We start from the raw sequence: 15,882 nt of genomic DNA, 5'->3' as shown, positions 1-15,882 counted from the left end.
GGGAAATGAATTTTCTCTCTCTCCATGTATCCAATTTAGCCGAGCTGCTGTAGAAGCACTAAAACTAAAGCACCTTGATATTGAAAAAGTTTTTCAAAGGGTAGTCCTATAAATGATTAAAGTACTGTATGAATATGCACTGATGATTTCATTAGAAGCTTTGATTTAGTTCTTAAAGTTTTTGACTTTGATTTGAATTGTAGAGAAATGCAAATTATACCATATTGTATTGTGTACAAACATACACTACTTCTCAAAATGTTGGGGTTGGTAATTTTTAATTTTTTAATGTTTTTGAAAAGTCTCATGCTCACCAAGGCTCACCAAAAACATATTAAAAACAGTAATATTGTGAAATAGTATCACAATTTAAAATAATATAAATAAATATATCTTAAACTTATTTTATATGTCTGAATTTTCAGCATAATTTTGCCAGTCTTCAGTTTCACATGATCCTTCAGAAATCATTTTAACATGCTGATTTGGTGCTTAAGAAACATTTCTTATTGTTATCGATATTTAAAGCAGTTGTGCTGATATAATGTTTGATGAAACCATGATACTTTTCTTTTCAGTATAATTTTAAGAAAGGAAAAGTAAAAAAACTGAGTTTATTAGCAATGTCTTTACTGTCACTTGTGACCAATTTTTTTGCGTCCTTTGTAAATATGTTTTCAATTCCAGTTAAAATAAAAAATCTATTTCAATTAAATAAAATTGAGGTAGTCTCAAACAATTTATATGTTTTACTAAATTAGAAACATCCTGTCACATTTTTGCCTTGACATGACACGAGTGCTTTTTGTTTATTAAGCTGACAAAAGAAAGCCTTTCATGTGTGATTAAATTGTAACAGTATTTTTGGGTGAACTATCCCTTTAATTGTTATGAGCTTTATCAGAACTACCAACCCGATCTCATGGCATTTCATATATATGTTACGGGGTATAAATTAATACGACTTTTGCTAAATTGTAACTATTTTAAGGCCAGTCTTCAGTTTCACATGATCCTTCAGAAATCATTTTAACATGCTGATTTGGTGCTTAAGAAACATTTCTTATTGTTATCGATATTTAAAGCAGTTGTGCTGATATAATGTTTGATGAAACCATGATACTTTTCTTTTCAGTATAATTTTAAGAAAGGAAAAGTAAAAAGAGTTTATTAGCAATGTCTTTACTGTCACTTGTGACCAATTTTTTTGCGTCCTTTGTAAATATGTTTTCAATTCCAGTTAAAATAAAAAATCTATTTCAATTAAATAAAATTGAGGTAGTCTAAATTAGAAACATCCTGTCACATTTTTGCCTTGACATGACACGAGTGCTTTTTGTTTATTAAGCTGACAAAAGAAAGCCTTTCATGTGTGATTAAATTGTAACAGTATTTTTGGGTGAACTATCCCTTTAATTGTTATGAGCTTTATCAGAACTACCAACCCGATCTCATGGCATTTCATATATATGTTACGGGGTATAAATTAATACGACTTTTGCTAAATTGTAACTATTTTAAGAGTTTCCCAGTTTGTAAGAATTGACCTAACCCTAACCCTGCCCCTAACCTACCCGTCGCGTATTGTACAAAATCGTACGAGTGAGGTTAGCCACCTCGTAAAATACATACGAACTGGTCGTGAGATAGCGTTGGAACTACTTTACTATTCAAGTCACCTAGTGGCTGGATGGGAGAACCACCTCAAGAGGTGATTTAATTCTTGGTCTTTTTTCCTGAATTAGTATGATTCCACATTAGATTTAACATGTGGAAAACTGTAAATTTTCCCACTTGTAATAGACTATTACATGAGGGCATATGCAACATAATATTTCTGCTGGACAAACTTGTCATGTGACCACAAATGGATTTCCAGCCATGAAAAAGGGTGGACCATATCTGCTAACCTCTGCACCGGAAACTCAACTAAATTAACTCCTGTAACAAACCCTGAACAATGCAGCAAATTTCACTTTAACGCATTTGAGTCACATAGGTGGACATCAAATTTTCACAAGAAACAGAATGACATTGGTTTTAAGAGAAAGAGAGAGGGGGAGAGAATCATTTCCCTTGTGTGACATGAGAAATGTCTTTATAATTTCATAATAACGCAGCATGATGATTACCCACATAATATTATTCTGCCTTTATCTCATCTGCTCAGAAAATTGAAGGTCCATAAAATAAATAATGTTTGCGCTGCCACTGCCTGGCTTGTAATCGGCTTACGCGCAATTTACATAAAAATTCAGAATCCAAGTATTCCTGATTATGATGTTTAAAAGACACAGCAAATAAACAGGAACTTGAGGTCCCCACTTTGCAGTTTAGCCTTTGGCAAACACGAGTCCTTCTCTGCCTCAGGCTGATGTTCACAAGTGTGTGAAAGCTCCATGGAAGAAAGCGTTACAGATGAACAAGAAAGGTTTTAAAGTTGCACCTTGATCCTGCCACCCTACATAAATCTGAGAGGATGAGCAAATTATTTTATTTCGATGTGTCTAGACTGCCAAATGTTTGAATTACACTTTTTGTAAAGCAGAGATTGAAGCAGCTGCTTTAAAATAATTGTTCAGGGACAGTTAATGAAAAGTTTGTTGTTGATCATTTTAAAAAGGCAGCATTTTGTATCAACTTTCCTTAATAAGTCATTAAGAATAATTATATAATAAATGGACCAGTAATTAGTAAAAAATCTTTAAACTTCAAAGTCAACATGAATTTTCACCCTAAGTCTAATTTATGATTTAATCACTGTATCGTAGTACTGTACAGTAGGGTAGCATTAGCAGCAGCGACTTTGGCAAGTTGGCCAGTTGCCACATTCCAACTCATGGAGAATAATGCTCCTGTGCTAAACTCTCCACAACATCCCCTCATTCACATACATATTCATTCCACTTCAGCTCCAATATTACAGACAGGCCTATGTGGCAGTCATCACCACCAGCTAAACTCCATTCATCACCATTACCTAAATTACACTGCATGATTGATTTGCATTGCTGTGCCTGATCACAGCATGACACAGCACTGATCAGCTGCTTTCTGCATTCATTAAATAAACCTGACAAACTTTCAACATGAGGAGAATTACACTTGCAAAGAATGAGTAAACTACAGAACAGGCATTTTTTTATTCTTGCACCAATTTTTAAACAACAAGAGAATAGAAAATGCACCGCTAATTCAAATACTGAATGTAAATCCATTTTACACATTCCGGAGAAAAATGCGAGTGATGCTTCATCATTAAACAATTTTGTCAGGGCATTGCTATGTGATTTTTAAGGTGTTCCAAGTAGCTTTTAAAGCAATAGTTCACCCCCCAAAAAAATTGCTGAGAGTTTACTCAGGGCATTGAAGTACTGTAGATGAGTTTGTTTCATCATCAAAACTGATTTGGAGAAATTTAGCATTACATCACAAGTGGATCCTCTGCAATGAATGGGTGCCGTCAGAATGAGAGCAGCTGAAACAGCTGATAAAAACATTACAATAATCCACAAAAGCTGCGTGTTTGTACTTAAAAAATTAAGTCAAAATTTGAAATCAAAATTAAGATCTTTTTAACTTCGGTCCTCTGTCAATAATATTGCTTTCTCAAGTGAAAAAGCCATCTCATCTGATTCAGGGGAGAAATATGCACAAATAAAGCACTGTTTACAAGTGAAAACAGTCCAGAACAGTTCTAGACAAATACGTATGTTGGTGGATTTTGATGTGAAATGACAACACGGGATGGACTTTTTCAGTGGGGGAAGAGTTACTATGAATTATGGACTCATATTTTGTCCAGAAGCGCCAGTTTAGAGTTAAAATGCATTAATGATGGATTTTATTTTTCAAACACTCAGCTTTTCACTTTGCAATACGTTAATCAATGGACTGGAGTTATGTGGATTACTTATTGATTATTGTGATGTTTTTATCAGCTGTTTGAACTCTCATTCTGATGGCACCCATTCACTGCAGAGGATCTTGGATTCAGTGGAGGATCTTATTCACTATAAGTCAATTAATTGTTTGCCCATTTTATTGTCTACTAGGCAAAAATCAAAAGTCTGAGCACTCAGAAAAGTAACAGCACTCCTCTCCTCAACAAACTGCGTGATTTAAGGTATCATCAAGTCCCCAACCCTAAGTATCCAAAACAGTAGCAGTGATACTAATAAATTTAATTTAATTCGGCCCCCTTAGATCACGCTTTGGCTCTCTTATGGTTTTGTGTGTGGGTGTGTGGGAGGGAGGGAGGGTTATGGAGGGTATGTTGAAGCAGTGAATCTGCTCTGGGCACACAAATAAGCTGTCTGGTCTGCATGGATTCAGTGCAATCGGGACAGCATGTGGCTTTCGTAGAAGCAGATAGCAAATAATAATCCAACACCCCGCTCACTATCACACTCTACGGGCCACAAGATCATCCAACTGACATACTGTAAATACAGCCTAACAGAGTCCACATGCGCACACACTCAAACAAATACATTTTCCACACACCAGATATGAGTAATGTGTAAGCAATAATCTGTGAAAAATGCTAATACATTTGTTGCACAACAGTGGTTAAACTATTGGTTTTTACTAGATTACTATGTCCCTTCTAGTACACATATGTTTGCCTGTATTATGGTCTAGGAGGGTTTTTTTTCTTTTTCTTTTTTGTTTATCATGCACGCTATAGCAAGCTATTTACTAATCATATGTTTTCTCACACTTTAAAAAAACACTTTATTTTTATACACACATTCTTTTATACTATCAAAAGTGACTGTAAAGACTTTCACACTGTTACAAAAAAATAAAAATATATATATTTCAAATTAATCAAAGGATCCTGAAAAACATGTATCATGGTTTCCAAAAAATATTAGGCAGCAAAACTGTATTTAAAATTGATAATAATTTATGTTTTTTTCAGCACCAAAACAGCATATTAAAATGATTTCTGAAGGATCATGCAACACTGAAGACTGGACTCTGGAGTAATGGCTGCTGAGAATTTAGCTTTGTCATCGCAGGAGTAAATTACATTTTAAAATATATTAAAATAGAAATTTGTTATTTTAAATGTTAATAATATTTTAAAATATTGCAGTTCTTGGATTAAATAAATGCAGCTTTGGTGAGAATAAGAGTTTTCTATTAAAAAAAAAAATCAATAAAAATATAATAATAAATTAATTAATGAAACTTTTAATGATAATGTTTATTTATATGAGTATAGTGACATATAGTATATGCAGTCAGTCATTGATTCATTCGGAGTCATTCAAAATTGCTCATTCTACCAGTAACAAAACAATCGACTGTATTTCCGTCATTGAAGCTTTTGTTCAAATGATTTGTACAAGAATACGAAAAAAAAGGATTAATTCAGGAATGAAACACCACTGCTAGGTCTACCTCAGAGACACACAAAGGCTCTCCTGTGTCTCAGAAATATTTGCACAAAAAATATTTTGTTTAAATGTACGTTAGTCAATTATAAACTTTGTCCAATTAAGAATGCAGTATTTCTACTTACAGGAAAAGGGACATAATTGTAAAACACTGACCTTTGCTCTGAATTGAATAAACTTATCTAAGGTTCACTTAGTTAAGAGTGCCCAGTAAAGCAATTTTCCACATCAAAAAAAAAAAAAAAGGGGAGCTTGTAATGGAGAGAGTGAGAAAATGAGTAATGGTAAATGAAGTCTGGAGTCTGTGTATTATGGTGTGAACTCTCTTCAGTGTCTGTTCATTTGAGTTTAGAGTTTGGAGCAGCAGCATGGTAATGAACAATCATGTTCCATCATGCTCCATTGAACTCTGATGGGGCTGATACAACATCATTCTTGTCACTTACAGACCTTCCATGGGTGGAGAGGAACTGCTTTTGGCTTGATGGATTATAGATTCCATCTATTTCCTGCGTTCGGCTAACTGACATTTTGGTCCATGGAAAGAAAATGACTTGCTATTTTTAATTGACTTGTGTGTGTAATGTTCAACAGTGTGGGTTTATGGGAGATGTTTGAAAAGAAACAGGGTAGCGCCCTAAGCCAGGCGCTTCCCTCCTCCCCTCAGGGTGGGCGGCAGCAGGACTGGCGAAGTGCTAAATTGCTCTGCGTGAGTTTGGTCACGGCTGAGCTCTCCTTGAGTTAATGAAATGACAATTAATCCAAAAGCTGTTGCTACTCACTCATTTACTCCCTTGCACTCTTGTAAGTGGAGGAAGGAAGAGGCGAGAAAACTACGGCCAAGAGAGGAATGCTAAAGCACCCGTTTGGGACATTGCTTTGCCACACACAAACTGTGTGTGAATCCCAGACAGGAACTATGTGAAAGGCCACATTTAAACACCAACTGCTCTAATCAGACAGGAATAAAAATAAAAAAAAGTAAAAGTATAAGTATGGTAAAATATTTTTGATATGATGCATAGACAGCAACGCAACTAACACGTTTAAGGCCCAGAAAGGTAGTAAGGATATCATTAAAATAGGCCATGTGACATCAGTGGTTCATCCATAATGTTATGAAGCTACGAGAATACTTTTTGTGCGCAAAGAAAATAGAAAATAGAAAAGAAAATAGAACGCCGGCTCCTGTGTCAGCAGCACCATAATGATACATTGTGGTACTCTCATGAACGAGTGTCGAAGACTGACATGGAAGAAAATAAATTGTTGAATAAAGTTGTTATTTTTGTTTTCTTTGCACACAAAAAGTATTCTTGTAGCTTCATAACATTACAGTTGAACCACTGATGTCACATGGACTATTTTAATGATGTCCTTTTTACTTCTACCACTACCTTTCCATCTCTTAGGTGACAAAAATTAAGATAAAAATTGTCAAAAATTGTTCAATAAGCAATAAAATGCGGCAACACAAAAGGAAAGTGTATTACTGCACATTTAATAACTAATTTATCATATGTATCAGAGTTTGGATCCATCATGTTAAAGCTGAGTTTGGCACTAGCAACATAGGTTTGAAATAAATACCAAGTTCTGTCATGAAACTCTAGATGGTGCAAGCCGACAAGTTCTAACTCAATCTGACCTAATTACATCATCATTCAAATGGGGAAGCTTTCTTTTCACATCAGCAGCCAATGAGCTTGCTGCTCAACATTCAAATACTTGGCTAGTGCTTGCTGTAGCAGTTGCAGCGCGTTTCAGAAATCCTCCACCATCCCCAGCTCCACCTGTATAGATCTGCTACAGGGTAATTTCATGTAAGTTATACACAGGGACTATTTCATATATGCCCTATGTGCAGCAGTATTTCCTACATGCTCACAGCAGCATATCTGTGGATGTATTTGCAGTAGCAAGTCTCTGTACTTGCTCTGCCACAGCAGCAGCAGCATAGCAGATCTATGCTACCAAAACCAAACACATTAACATTGCAATGTCTGTTACCATGCTAAACACTCCAAGAGTTGTCATGACAGAAATATTTTGAATGAAAGTCATTTTTGATTACAAAAAGTCCACTAACTGTGCCAATTATGACATGCATGGCATCAGAGTAAACAAAGTTGTAATACAGCCATTTTGTTTCTACACGCACAATACTTAAACAGAGCTTGAGAACAATCAATGACTTATGGTCTACCCGTCAGGTAATTGGTGAAGGGTGATTACTGAAGTGAGCAGCTAATGAATGACAGCATGTTGAAAATCTCACTGTGTGATGTCAACTGAAACTAATAAACAAACCTGCTACAATAATTGTGTTCATAGACTGTTTCAGAGAGACTCTGTTTACATACCAAACTGCTTTTTGTGTACCTTAATGCAGCTATCAAAGCAATAGCTTTCCAAGAAGTCAATAACATACCTGATAATGACTGGCTTTTGCAAGCTCCTGATTGGCTGATTCCACGTGTGATGAGGTGGTCTGAATGTAGTCTTCAATGCTGTCTGTAAAGAGAGAAAACAAGCATTGTTATTGTTGTTGTCATCATCGTGTTTTGATGTACAAAATGTTACAATGCGTTCAGGATGTTCTGTCAGACTATTTCCAGATGATTTTCAGCCCATATTCATGAAACCTTAAACTTCATGAGAGAATGTGTGACTCACTCATACACACTCACAAAAAAAGAAGATTGTCCAAGCACACAGTGTACCAGAGCACCTTTATAAACATGCCCACTCTCTCATTCATGTTCCCTTTCCCAGGGAGAAAGAGATTAGAGAGCAAAGTGCCCTCAACAGAGCAAAATGTTGATGCTGCCAAAAACTGAAGCTGCACTGCATTTTGTGGTCCCCTACACACCATCATCACAAAAGACCATGCTGAAAGAAAGAGTTCGGCCAAAAATGAAATTTCTGTTATTATTTACTCATTTTGTTCCAAACCTACTTGCTATTATTTTTTCTGTAGCGATGCCATACAACAACATAATTCATAGTGATGAGGGACTGTTAAGGGCCAAAATAAACAACATCAAATTATAAAATTAAATTAATATAACAAAATTAAAATATGATCAAATTAATTCAAAAATTAAATATTAATATAAAAATAGACAAATTATTAAATAAACACTTTAATAATATATCAGTATAATAATGACTGTTAGACATAATGATTGTATCTGATGTTATCAACGCTAGGCTAATGACTTGATACTCTAGAAATACAAAAATATAGCACACAAATATTTTGTGAACAATCAGTTTAAGATTATATATTTGTATCAATTAAAATGTTTCAGTTCCAAATAAAATGCATTTGATATTTCCATAGACTCCATAGGTTTTAGCCTTTAGAAAGGCCAAACCTTTCTAAAACTTTCTTGTCACATCGTGTTCTGGGATTGTCTTATTATCCACAAAGTATGTGTTATCTTATACGCCAACATAATTATGTTATGGTTAGTTATTCATATTAATCATGAGCTGATTCGTTACAGAGCTTTTTTCCTGGCATACAAGACATAAATAAATATCTATATTTTAATATAGTAGTGTACTAAATACATTTCATAGGCATAATAATAATAATAATAATACAATTTTAATCCATTTCCAACTGTCTGGATCAGTATTTCCATGCATTTGATTATGACCAATGAAAATTATTCATGTAATCCCAATGCAAATTAAATACTTCACAAATTTAACATGATTTCAATAAACGAAATGGTGACAATTTTTTTAATAACTACAAATTTATATATATATATATATATATATATACACATACATACACACACACACACATATGTATATATATATATATAGTATATATATATATATAGTAAAAAAAAAACTTAATTTTACACTTTCTAAAATAACAGTTTATAATATATTTCCATATACTGGTTTTTGCATGTACTTTTGTCACTGGACAACTAATAGCACAGCACGACCCGTTTTATTCAGGTACGTGTCACGACTTTGCTCTGGCTTTATCATAAAGCTCACCTTTCCATAAGGCTGTGCTAAAAGCACAAATCCAAACTTCCTGCATCAGTTTACTTGCCTCCTCTGTCCTAACTCCACCCCTCCAATCACGGCTATCCACAAAGATTTATTCACATCCACCTCCTAATAAACATCCTGGATACAAAGGCAAAGAGCAATTTAGCCACTTCTATTTCAGGCTCTTTAAACTCTAATGGACTCTGAGCAAAACAGAAATGTGTCACACAGGCTTTTGTTCTGGCCTTACAACCCTACAAGAAAGACCTCTTGAAAACATCACGCCTGGATGTTGTTTTCTAAACGCCAATAAAGTTTTCTGATGCATTTTCTTTTTCTTTTGCATGTGCATATGTTGGTGTATACAATCTCACACACTTCAAAATCATGGTCTAAGAGAGTGACTCTGCAAGAGGGCATATCTCCAGAAACATATCACGACCACATGAAGAAGAGCAGCTTTCATTTCATTCTTAAGCTGTGGCTTTAAAGGGAAAAATCAAATCTTTGGGATATGAAAGATGAGAGTTGGAGGGGCACACATGTCCTAAAACCCCCCCATTCAGACCTTGCATGTGCTCAGTGTGTTGAAAAATAGAAAGTAGTATGAGTTGAGTGGCTTTATTTTCATGAACACTTTCAGTATGTGGCTGACTTCAAAACTTGATGTGAACTGTCTAATTAGGCAACTAAAGTGGAAACTCATAATCAGTGTTATTTTAGTATACTAATATAGTTTTTGTTAATATTTTGAATTAGAGTTTTTTTATATTTTCTGCTTTTATTTTAATTTTAGTTCAAGTTTTAGTAATTTTTTAAAAGCACAATTATGTTGTGCTTTTTGTCATTTAATTTTTTTTTAAATATATCTTTATATTTTTTATATAGTATTACATTTTTGTTTTTAGTTTATTTAGTTTTGGTTATTTCAGTACTTTATACCTAAACTGTACAGAGAAATAATTTTTTTCCAAGAAATAATTTTTTTTATGGTTTTAATTTTACTTAATGATAATAACCCTGCACATAACAGGGTTATGACTGAAATTAAGAACTCTACATGTATACCAAAATCACTCATTATGTGATGTACAACATTTTTACTAATTTCACAATTGTTTCTAATAGCAAAATAGCATTTCTAATGGCAAAGTTGGGTGAAATGTAATTTTTAATTGGATGAAGCTTCCTATTATTTTCCGTATGTAAAATACGAAATAGGAATATAAAATATTTCTAATAAAATATAATCAAACATTTTCCTTTGTTAGCTCTGTCATAGTTAAATGAATAATTATGAATGTTTGAATAAACAGACCTCAACACAATGCATTCTGGTATTGACTTATCAACAAATGGTCAAGATTAGGTATCTAGGCATAATTTTGTGGAAAAGTATCAGGAATACCTAAAAAAGTAGACTAGATAGGCTTGGGTTTGGACAAATGAATCATCTTTTAAACAAAGTTTACAGGGGAAGAGAAACCAGAAGGTGATCAAATAAATTAAATATTATGAAAATCGTAATGCATGTAGCATAATGAGAGGACCCAAAAGTGGCATAGATGAAAACAAAACAAAATATAGTCCACCTACATCCTCAAGTGACCTTCTAAAGGGCAGAACAGCGTTATTGGGTGGTTTATTGTATATTGTGTGTTCCACTAGATTCTGGTTATTTCGCTAGTCATAACTTGTGATAACCTTCAACGTGTCTGACATCATTTCCCTGTGTAAATGTTAAGTGTCCGTGCGAGGAAGGAAGTTGGGGACAAGGAAAGTTTCAATCTCCCTTTTTCTCTCGTGAACTCCTTCCTTATTGTGTAACTCCTCCATTGTCTCTCCTTTTTCCTTGGGCTGCTGTTGTATTGTGACCGTGAGGGTGTTAAATTAGGATAAAGAATGTGCAAAGCACATCCTTAACCTCTCCTGAAGGAATAGTATCTTTACTCATCTTGCCTGTTGAATGTACAGTACACACAGGATTAATTAAAACAGCCGGACGAAAGGACACTGTGCTGGATGAGTACCAATTAGAACAGGAATGGGCATTTTCCAACAGAGAGGCCACGGCTAAGGGTCTCTGATTGTATGTAACCATTTCATATTCAGCTCTATAAAATCTTTTATATTTGACTTTTTCAATCACATGCAATTTATTAACTGAGGCAAATTAAATACTAATGTGCAATAAATGTAAAATCTGAAAAATCTTAAAAGGATAGACCTAAAACTTCATTTACTCACCCTCATATCTTTTGAAAACCATATGACTTTCATACAGTTTCATTTATATTTTAGCACAGAAAAGGCAAACATAAATACATAAATAAAACTATAAATGCTGATGTGTGACATCATAGCATGTGGGCAGGGCCACATAATAATGGTTCATGCCCCCAATATTTGAGAAACGTTAATGATACAGCATTTCCATTTACAGTAATATTTATTATTAAAGATCCACTGATATTAAAATTCTTGCTCATACAGAAAGGCCAAAAATTGTTTTGATGTTGGCTGATATTAAAATCAATTTGCAGTATTTCTATTCTATACTAGTATTCATAAATACATACAAAATAAAACACTAAAAACTAAAATCAAGTGAATTTAAGCATCTCAGTGTCATGATGTTCAGCATGAAAGTTAATTTTAATATTTTAAAATATTTTATTAATTTTATGATTTGGGTGTTATATAATGGAAAACAATCTAAATATAAAAATAGGAGAAATTTGAATTTTAAAATAAATATCAAATACTGACTATACAAAACAAAACAAAACAAAACAAAACAAAACAAAACTAAACTAAACTAAACTAAACTAAACTAAACTAAACTAAACTAAACTAAACTAAACTAAACTAAACTAAACTAAAATAAATGTTTTCTAGTTTGATAGTATTCAGCTTGGTTTCATAAATTTAACTGACAGGTCATGACTGCTGACGTGTCCAAGATAAAATGTCAAAGGGTTAGGCTAAACATTTTCCAAACAAGTAAGCAACAACACTATTATCCCTGCTTTCTGCATGTAACCAGTGACTCAGCTCCTAAATCATGCTTCCCGTTTAATATCGGTCTGTCTTTCTCTGCCTGTTAACTATAAATTGAATCTTTGAGGATCTTCTCTGATCTTAGTCTCCTCCAGAGGCCTGTAGAGACTAGCTCTCTGTCTGTCATGTATTGAGCTGGTGAAGGTGATGTCTTGTTCTCCCCTCTGAAACTTCACCTCAGCACAGCAGGGGATTATGGGATGGATATGGGGGGAGAAGTGATTATCAATAAAAGGCCAGACAAACAAGGATGAGTCAATAGACTCTTAACTGGAAACACAGAGCCACACACACACACACACACACACACACACACACACACACACACACACAGGTTTGTTTTTGTGTATTGTGGGGACAATGTGGGGACACAGCTTTTATACTGAGGTTTGTTTTTGTGTATTGTGGGGACATTGTGGGGACACAGCTTTTATACTGTACAAACTGCATGTGCTATTGCCCTACACCAACCCTACACCTAAACCTACCCCTTACAGGAAACTTTGTGCATTTTTACTTTCTCAAAAAAACTCACTCTGTAAGATTTATAAGCGTTTTGAAAAATGGGGACATGGGGCTATGTCCTCATAAGTCACCTTCTCCTTGTAATACCTATGTCATACCCATGTCATTATACAAATGTGTGTCCTCATATGCAGGGCTGCAATAAGACCTCAATGGGCCTTAACTTAGTCAGTAATGACTTACTGCAGGGCCCCCCATCACAATAATGATATAGCTTAACATAGGATTTTTATCCAATCAAAGTTTCATAATTCTTGTTACCAATTCCAATATCTCAAAATAAAAAAAATTAAAAAACGTACTGAAGACAAGTAAACAGTCATGAATTACAATAGAACAAAGAAATTGACCTACAAAAATAAAAAAAACTTACTGAAGACAAGTAAACAGTCATGAATTACAATAGAACAAAGAAATTGACCTACAAACACTTAAAGCACTTTAAGCAAATAAGATTGTATAAAATAAATAGACTACAAAAACTGAATAGTCTTCACTGTGTAAATTCAATATACATTATTTTACAAAAGCGATTCGGTCAAGGACAGTGAGTGATTTTCTTTCTAATGTTTAATTTACATTATTGACACAAATGGCAAGAGCAGCTATATTAAGCTGCTTTGCAGGAATAGTTCACCCAAAAATTTAAGTTATATTGTTGTTGTTCTAAACCTGAATGAGTTTCATTCTGCTGTTGAATGCAAACGTATATATTTGTAACAATACTGGTAACCAAACAGTGTCTGTGCCCCCATGACTTCCATAGTATGGAGGGAAAAAAACACTATTGGAGTCAACAGGGACCAGAAACTTTCTGGTGGTTACGAATATTCTTCAAAATATCTTCTTTTATGTTGAGGAGAACAAAGAAATGTATACAGGTTCAGAACAACTTGAAACTGAGTAAATGATGACATTATTAAAATTTTTGAGTGAATATCCCTTTAAAATCGCATCATATAATGCCAGTATCGCATAATAGCCAACTAGTGCACATGCTTTATTTTTAACTATTAATGTTCATTTAAGACACAAATACCTGACAGGCATTTTGACACATAACTATATGTATTCGAACGTTTCACAAGGCGCGAAAAATAACTCTTAGTTTAGTCAGGCGCTGTACGAGCAAGTGTCAGAAACCGTCTTAACGCACGCATTTGCCAAATTCAAATGTGACGTTTTAATCTCTAATGGGAATTCATGGAATTTACGGAAAAGTGAGGGGCGTGGTGGGGTTTTGGCGATCTACTCCACAGACAATCACGGGCCCCCTCCTTGCTCAGGCTCTGGGGCTTCAGCCCCGCCTAGACCAATGGTTAATGCGGCCCTGCTCATATGTCACAAAAACGCACACATACACACAGACACACACACAGGTTTGTTTTTGTGAAAAGTGGGGACATCCCATAGGCGTAATGGTTTTTATACTGTACAGACCGTATATTCTAGTGCCCTACACCAACCCTACCCCTAAACTTACCCCTTACAGGAAAATTTGTGCTATTTCAGATTTTCAATACACTCCATTCTGTGTGATTTATAAGCGTTTTGAAAAGTGGGGACATGGGGTAATGTCCTGAAAAGTCACCTTCTCCTTGTAATACCTATGTCATACCTGTGTCATTATACAAATTTATGTCCTCATTTGTCACAAAAATGCGCGCACACACACACACACACACACACACACACACAAGATCTCACCTATGGTGTCTCCTTGTTCATGTACCATGCTGGCCAAGTCCTTCATAATCTGATTGACGTCCAGCATGTCTCTCTGCAAAAACAAAACAGAGGTTGCAGCTCAGAGGTGTGTACAGCAAACATCACAGTACTCTGAAGTGATCTTTTATGCTTTGTTTATACTTTATATATAACGTATTTCTATATATGTTTACTTTATTTATACTTTAAATACATTAAACAACAACAAATGCAGTAGAGACATAGAAAGGAAATAGATCTTAACGAAGACCAATTACACATTATCACACATAAACAGAAGTTGATGCTTATAAGTGGGTGTAGATCAGCTATAATAAATAAACTATATACTAATTATATCTAATAGACTATGTTCATTACTTAATTAATTTTAAAACATTACTGAGAAAAAAAGCTTTAATACATTTTCATGACCCCCAAAGAAACTACAATGAAATAAAAATAGGCATAAATTAATTTTACTTTAATTGCATGGCATATTATAAAATTTCAGAGAAATGTAACACCTTTAAACTGGTTTTAAATGACACCATTTAGCATATTAACTTGGATATCCCTAAAATACTAAAACTAAAATAAAAACTATATATATATTTATTTTTTATTTTTTTATTTATTTTTATACACTTGACGATAGAGTGGAACTAAACTGAAAATAATAATAACTAAAAAACAAAATCTGATTTATAATAACCCTGAAATGTGTAGATATTATTTTATAATTTACATTTATATTTATATTTGAAGTTATCATTAATATTATCATTCATATTTTAAAGTTTAAAAAAAGTTTTTCTTCAATATATAATAAAATTTTGTTATCAAGTATTGTGAAATACTGGTGTAGTTATTGACGGCCCTAAAATACTAAAACTAATATAAAACTAAAACTGAAAACTCTGAAAAACTAAATTTTAACTAACGTAAATTGAAGAAAAACGAAAAAATCTAATCAAAATTAAATTAAATTCGGAATTATAATAAAAATAATACATCATCGTTAATATTATATATTTTAAATTTGTATGTATATTCAAGTTGAAAAGATGCTGTTTTTATTCAATAGATGGAAAATCAAAAATGGTATGACAAATTGTGAAATACTGGTATAGTTATTGGCAACTGAAATTATGCTACT

At 33.8% G+C, this 15,882-nt stretch overlaps 1 protein-coding gene across 2 annotated transcripts in view; it reads right to left on the bottom strand.

Annotated features, from left to right (window-relative positions):
- LOC107574175 (syntaxin-12-like) overlaps positions 1-14,792 on the bottom strand; it is a 44,994-nt gene extending 30,202 nt beyond the window's left edge. For both annotated transcript variants that reach the window (XM_016260635.1, XM_016260636.1), the window contains exons 1-2: positions 14,724-14,792; positions 7,840-7,922 (exon numbers count right to left, since the gene is read on the bottom strand). In XM_016260635.1, the coding sequence (XP_016116121.1) occupies positions 7,840-7,922; positions 14,724-14,790 (150 nt within the window). In that variant the 5' untranslated portion in view covers positions 14,791-14,792. The remainder of the gene's footprint in view (positions 1-7,839; positions 7,923-14,723) is intronic.
- Positions 14,793-15,882: the final 1,090 nt, after the last annotated feature.

Source organism: Sinocyclocheilus grahami, unplaced genomic scaffold (genome assembly GCF_001515645.1).
Source record: "Sinocyclocheilus grahami isolate Dianchi unplaced genomic scaffold, SAMN03320097.WGS_v1.1 scaffold2135.1, whole genome shotgun sequence".
Lineage (NCBI taxonomy): Eukaryota > Metazoa > Chordata > Actinopteri > Cypriniformes > Cyprinidae > Sinocyclocheilus > Sinocyclocheilus grahami.
This window is presented reverse-complemented; position numbering and strand designations above follow the sequence as displayed.